This window comes from Daucus carota, chromosome 4 (assembly GCF_001625215.2).
Source record: "Daucus carota subsp. sativus chromosome 4, DH1 v3.0, whole genome shotgun sequence".
Taxonomy (NCBI): domain Eukaryota; kingdom Viridiplantae; phylum Streptophyta; class Magnoliopsida; order Apiales; family Apiaceae; genus Daucus; species Daucus carota.
Window position 1 is genome coordinate 11162048 of NC_030384.2, and position 6769 is coordinate 11168816.

General features: G+C 40.9%; 1 protein-coding gene and 1 non-coding gene across 2 annotated transcripts; one reads left to right on the top strand and one right to left on the bottom strand.

Moving 5' to 3' along the window:
- Positions 1–247: 247 nt before the first annotated feature.
- On the bottom strand, positions 248–2080 carry LOC135152174 (uncharacterized). The gene is made up of 3 exons (XM_064092008.1): positions 1761–2080; positions 641–1238; positions 248–502 (listed from the first exon to the last, which is right to left on the bottom strand). Exons 1-3 carry the CDS (start codon positions 2078–2080, stop codon positions 248–250), a joined length of 1173 nt encoding a protein of 390 aa, XP_063948078.1.
- Positions 2081–2138: 58 nt separating this feature from the next.
- On the top strand, positions 2139–2245 carry LOC135152511 (small nucleolar RNA R71). The gene has a single exon (XR_010291686.1). It is a non-coding gene; the product is annotated as a small nucleolar RNA R71 (small nucleolar RNA).
- Positions 2246–6769: the final 4524 nt, after the last annotated feature.

The window sequence follows — 6769 nt, forward strand, 5'->3', positions numbered from 1 at the left end:
ATTCAATGTCCTCATTGAAGGTGATAAAAAGGATCGAATGTACCTAGATAGAGTCCGAGCGATCGCTCGCCTCACCCGCATCGGGTGGAGGATCAGGTGGCGAATATACCATGCCATCTCCAAACACTGGCCAATCAACCTCCACACCAATGGCTCGAAAAGCACTCCCAAGAGCATGAGTCAAATCCTCTGCAAAACGGCGGTGAATGTCATGCATGTCATCTATGCGCCGTGACAACCTTCTAAACTACACATCACTTAAGAGATCCGGTGGTAGTTTGAGTTCGAGATTGGGAGCTTCTTCAATAGATGGTTTAAGACGCTCCTTAAAATTCTTAAGCTCTGCTCCTCCTTCATCTTCGAAATCAGAATCCCGTGATATGACTCTCTCTAAGGTACCTGGCCTTAGCTTTTGCTCCATCTCAGAATATTCAACAGCTTCTAGTGGCTCCACCTTAAAGCATTCTTCTTCGTCGGTTGGAAATTTCATTGTGTTGAACACCTTAAAAGTGACACTCTGATCTTGAACTCCCATTGTAAGCTCTCCTTTTTGCACATCGATCAAAGTTTGGCCTGTAGCTAAGAAAGGCCTTCCCAAGATAATGGGAATCTTCTTATCCTCCTCGAAGTCTAGAATGACAAAATCAGCAGGGAAGATGAGCTTATCCACTTTAACCAAGACGTCTTCCACTATACCTCTCGGGTATGTGATGGACCGATCAGCCAGTTGTAAGTACATGTTTGTAGGTTTCGGCTCTGGCAGACCAAGTTTCTTGAAGACAGATAATGGCATCGGATTAATGCTAGCTCCCAAGTCATATAAACACTTGTCGAATGACAATGGTCCAAGGGTACACGGTATTGTGAAACTTCCCGGATCTTTCAGCTTCGGAGGCAATTTCTGCTGCAACACCGCGCTGCACTCCTCGGTCAAAGCTACAGTCTCCAATTCCTCAAGTTTAAGTTTCCGAGAAAGAATACCTTTCATGAATTTAGCATAACTCGGCATTTGTTCTAGAGCTTCCGCAAAAGGTATGTTGATTTGTAGTTTCTTGAAAACCTCTAAAAATTTAGAGAATTGTTTGTCGAGCTTATGCTTCTGAAGTCTCTTCGGAAAAGGTGGAGGTGGATATACTTGCTTGACCCCAATATCAGCTTTCGGGCTAGACTTCTCGGCTGAATCCTTGCTTGCTTCCTCGTTGATTTTATTCTTGTCAGCTTCAACAACAGTTTTTCCACTATCAGACTTAGATGAGAGCACGGGTGTGTCAACCTGTTGATCACTCTCTTCCTTGTTTCGCTCTGTTGCTGATTCTTTTTCCTTCGTAACCTTTCCGGACCTCAAGGTGACAGCCTGTACCTGTTCCTTCACTTCCTTCTTGCCTGGATTGGCCTCAATATCACTAGGAAGAGTTCCTTATGGTCTATTAAGCAACGCATTAGCAGTTTGCCCAATCTGATTCTCCAAAGTCTTGATTGACACCGCTTGACTTTTAAACATTAACCTCAATTCTTCCAATTCAGATCTTTCATTGGAAGACTGTCCAGCCACCCCATGATTTTGTTGCTGGAATCCAGGTGGATGGAATTGCTGCTTCGGTGCAAACTGTTGTTGAAAACCAGAAGGGTTGAAAGGTCTAGCTCCTTGCTACTGAAACTGTTGCTGCTGTTGTGGCATGTAGTTCTGATTATTGCTCTAATTGAAATTCGGATGATATCGATTATTGGGATGATAAGTGGCAGGAGCTAGCTGTTGAGACCTCTGGAAGTTGCTCACAAACTGAGCGGATTCACTAGATATAGCACACTGATCCGAAGAATGTGCACCAGCACAGAGTTCGCAGACTGAAGGTGGCTGCTGATTTCCTAGATTTGCCAAAAAATCCACCTTCATAGTAAGAGCCTTAAGCTGAGCGGCTATGGCTGAAGTACCATCAACATCCAGAATCTCTGCTGCATTGCCCTGATGAAGACGCTGAGTAGGATTCTGATATTCGTTCGCGGACATCATCTCGATCAACTCATAAGCCTCATCATAGCTCTTAGCCCATAGAGCTCCACCTGATGCTGCATCTAGCATTGGCCTCGATTGAGGACCCAAGCCATTATAAAAGCAATTAATCACCATCCAATCAGGCATCCCATGATGTGGGCACTTTCGAAGCATCTCCTTGTAGCGTTCCCAAGCTTCACATAAAGTTTCACCAGACAACTGAGAGAATTGAGTGATAGCATTCCTGATCGCAGCTGTTTTGGCCATAGGGAAGAACTTAGCGAGAAATTTCTGAGCCAGATCCTCTCATGTTGTAATAGATCCTGCAGGAAGAGAATGCAACCATCCTTTAGCTTTATCCCTCAGAGAGAATGGGAACAACCTCAATTTGATGGCATCGTCAGTAACACCATTGAACTTGAAAGTGTCGCAGATCTCAATGAAGTCCCGAATATGCGTATTAGGATCCTCAGTCGGAGAACCCCCAAATTGCACCGAGTTCTGTACCATCTGAATAGTGCTCGGTCTGATTTCGAAAGTGGTGGCCTGAATTGCTGGCCTGATAATGCTCGACTGAATGTCATTGATTTTAGGCTCAGAGAAAGCCTTAAGAGCCTTAGTATCATTCGCCACTGGTGGTACTGGTGGTTGGTCGCCCATTGTAGTGCTCACTATCGTTTCTGCCTTTGCCAATGCTTCTTTACGGGCCTGAGAACGTGTTCGCATACACGTCGCTCAAGTACCTGAAACACACACAATGAAATAAAAGTGAGAAAAGAATCCAAGTCACTGAACCTTAACGACCACTGATGACAAGCACATAAACTAAAATATAACACCGAGTCCCTAGCAGCGACGCCAAAAACTTGTTCGTACAAAATCACGCAAGCGTACGTGGTCACAAGTAGTAAAGAATCAAATTAAGTTCGTTCCCACAGAGACTGGTGTATTCAGAATTACGCACTTATGCACCAATGTATGATTATTATTCAATGCTCGGACAATTAACAAGTTGGTTGGTTTTATCTAAATTAACTAATTAAGTCTAATTATAACTAAGTGATTAACTGGATTGCTTATGAGAATAAAACATGGGATTCTAACTTCATTATACACTTCATTCAGAGTTATGCCTTATCCATATGTGATGGTTGATAACCAATCAGATAACACGAAACTGATACACGCTAACTGTCGTTATACGTGCACTACACTGCTACACATCCACAATTAAGATAGAAGGTAAACAGACACCCATTATGCTTAGACCCTATATGTCTATAGAATTTGAAAACATAATGGTTGAGAAACAAGTTATCTATCAAGATTACATAGGGCGATGCAAGATGGTTAAATTCACACCACTAATCATGTATATCGAATACATAATCCTATGTTCGCATGGCAAGTTCTAAATCAATATATCCACTATCGCTTGAATAAAGATTAACAAACAATCTAGGATGTTAGCTACGCATCCAAGACGAATAAGCACAACCAATACGAAGAAATCAAACATTCATCACACAATTAATTAAGGGAAATCAACTACTGAAATCCATATATAAATCCGCTAGAATCCCACGATAATGATTAGTTCATAATCGAACTTCTCATCATCATGGGAATAAGAGTAAACATGGTACTGAATAGTCTAAACAATATCAAAATAGTAAAACAAGAGTTGCGAAACAAATCCGAATGAGCATCCAAAGTTACGCCTACTTCGAAGAATTACAAAAGTAAAAACTATGAAATTCGATCTCGAACTTCTCCGTAGCTGTCATGTGCTCCTTAGAATGTTTCTAGGTTATGTTTTTAGTCCCCCAAGTCTTTCTTGTACTTCCCCAGCGAACGGGCCTTCAAACGGATCAAAAACGGTCAAAACGGGCCAAAAATCCCGCCCACAGTGTGAGGCGGGGGCCTCACAGCTCAGGCGGGGGCCTCACATCTCAGGCGGGGGCCTCACAATGGCAGAACGTGCACCCGACACTTCTTTGCCCAGAAATCTCTCCTCGTGCATCCGATTGCTTCGCCGTTTTTTTCAATGAAAGCTATGATTCTCCTCTTTGTCCTCCTTCCAAGAAACCTACACAACATCACACTAAAACATATCAAAAACATCAAAAGCTTGAGGTCAGATCATCGATTTAAGCCGAAACGAAGGCTTCCAAGTGGATATAAAATCCACTTATCAAGAAGCAAGGCAAATGCCTTGAGATCAGCCATTTATCAGACTGAGGAAGATACTGAAAAGCTCAAATCTGTGAAAGCCCCGATGATACAAACCTTGATAGAAATTGAAAAAGAACTGATTACTCAGTTTGTCAAGAAAAGTTATGGGTATAGGCTGATGGAATAGACAGAAACTGCTGGTTTTTAAGTTGTAATTATATATATGTATATATGAGTTAATTTATTATGCATTTGTCCTTAGTAGTTTTTGACATCACCAGTGCATATAGTAACTTGTTCATTTTTGTTAATGTAAAAGTTGGAGGAGATTGTTACATATTTGATGATGTCATGTCTAACTGACTTGTTTACTTTACAGAAATGCGTATTAGAGTTTAAACGGAAATCAGAGTTTAAGGACAACAAGCTGTATCAGAGTTTACGATGATCAAAGTTTGTAGGCGCCTGATTTCTAGGAGAAGATCTTGATAAACAAGGCAAATAAATATTGAGGAGATTGGACAACTCAGGACAACAGAAGATAGCTAATGATTGATTTATTTTAGGTAGTAGATCATTGTAGAATCAATCAGTATATATCTGTAACTGTGTATATATAAACACAGCTTAGGGTTTACTCTAGAGGGGTTAAGCATCGAGATTAATATTCTTGTAACAGATAAGTGGATTTCATATCCACTTGGAAGCCTTCGTTTTGACTTAAATCGATGAACTGGCCTCAAGCTATTGATGTTTTTTATATGTTTTGGTGTTGTGTTGTGTAGGTTTCTTGGAAGGAGGATGGAGAGGAGATTCATAGCTTCAAGTGAAAAAAAACGGCGAAGCAATCGGATGCGCGAGTCAAAAGTTATGGAAAAAGAAGCGTTGGTTGCGCGGGATGATGAGCTGAGGCGGCCTCCTGAGCCGTGAGGCGGGGGCGGCAGTGAGGCGCCCACCTCACACTTAGGGCGGCCGTCTCACACTCTGGACGGCATTTTTGGCCCGGTCTGACCGTTTTTAATCCGTTTGAAGGCCCGTTCACTTGGGAAGTTAAAGAAAGGCTTGGGGAACCTAAAAGATAACCTAGAAACATTCCATGGAGCACGTGACGGCTACGGAGAATATCGAGATCGAGTTTCATTGTTTTTACTTTTGTAATTCTTCGAAGTAGGCGTAACTTTAGATGCTCATTCGGATTTGTTTCGAAACTCTTGTTTTACTCTTTTGATATTGTCTAGACTGTTCAGTACCATGTTTACTCTTATTCCCATGATGATGAGAAGTTCGATTATGAACTAATCATTATCGTAGGATTCTAGCGGATTTATATATGGATTTCAGTAGTTGATTTGCCTTAATTATTTGTGTGATGAATGTTTGATTTATTCGTATTGGTTGTGCTTATTCTTCTTAGATGCGTAGCTAACATCTAAGTTGTGTGTTAATATTTATTGAAGCGATAGTGGATATATTGATTTAGAACTTGCCATGCGAACATAGGATTATGTATTCGATATACATGATTAGTGGTGTGATTTTAACCATCTTGCATCGCCCTATGTAATCTTGATAGATAACTTGAACTTCAACCGTTATGTTTTCAAATCTTATAGACATATAGGGTCTAAGCATAATTGGTGTCTGTTTACCTTCTATCTTAATTGTGGATGTGAAACAGTATGGTGTACGTATAACGATAGTTAGCGTGTATCAGTCTCGTGTTATCTGATTAGTTATCAACCATCACATATTGATAAGGCATAACTCTGAATGAAGTATATAATGAAGTTAATCACTTAGTTATAATTCTTAGTTTCAATAATTCAAGTTTAATTAGTAATTTAGATAAAACCAACCAAATTGTTGCATTGAATAATAGCCATACATTGTTGCATAAGTGCATATTTCTGAATACAACAGTCTCTGTGGGAACGAACTTAATTTACATTCTATATTACTTGTGACCACGTACTCTTGCGTGATTTTGTGCGAACAAGTTTTTGGCGCCGCTGCAGGGGACTTGGTGTTATATTTTAGTTTATGTGCTTGTCATCAGTGGTCGTTAAAGTTCACTGACTTGGATTATTTTCTAACTTTCATTTCGTTTGTGTGTGTTTCAGGTACTTGAGTGACGTGTATGCGAACACGTTCTCAGGCCCGTAAAGAAGCATTGGCAAAAGCAGAAACGATAGTGAGTACTACAATGGGTGACCAACCATCAGTGGCGAATAATACTAAGGCTCTTAAGGCTTTATCTGAGCCTAAAATCAATGACATTCAGTCGAGCATTGTCAGGCCAGCAATTCAGGCCACCACTTTCGAGATCAAACTGAGCAGTATTCAGATGGTACAGAACTCAGTGCAGTTTGGGGGTTCTCCGACTGAGGATCCTAGTATGCATATTCGGGACTTCATTGAGATCTGCGACACTTTCAAGTTCAATGGTGTTACTGACGATGCCATCAAATTGAGGCTGTTCCTATTTCTCTGAGGGATAAAGCAAAGGGATGGTTGCATTCTCTTCCTGCAGGATCTATTACTACATGGGATGAGCTGGCTCAGAAATTTCTTACTAAGTTCTTCCCTATAGCCAAAACAGCT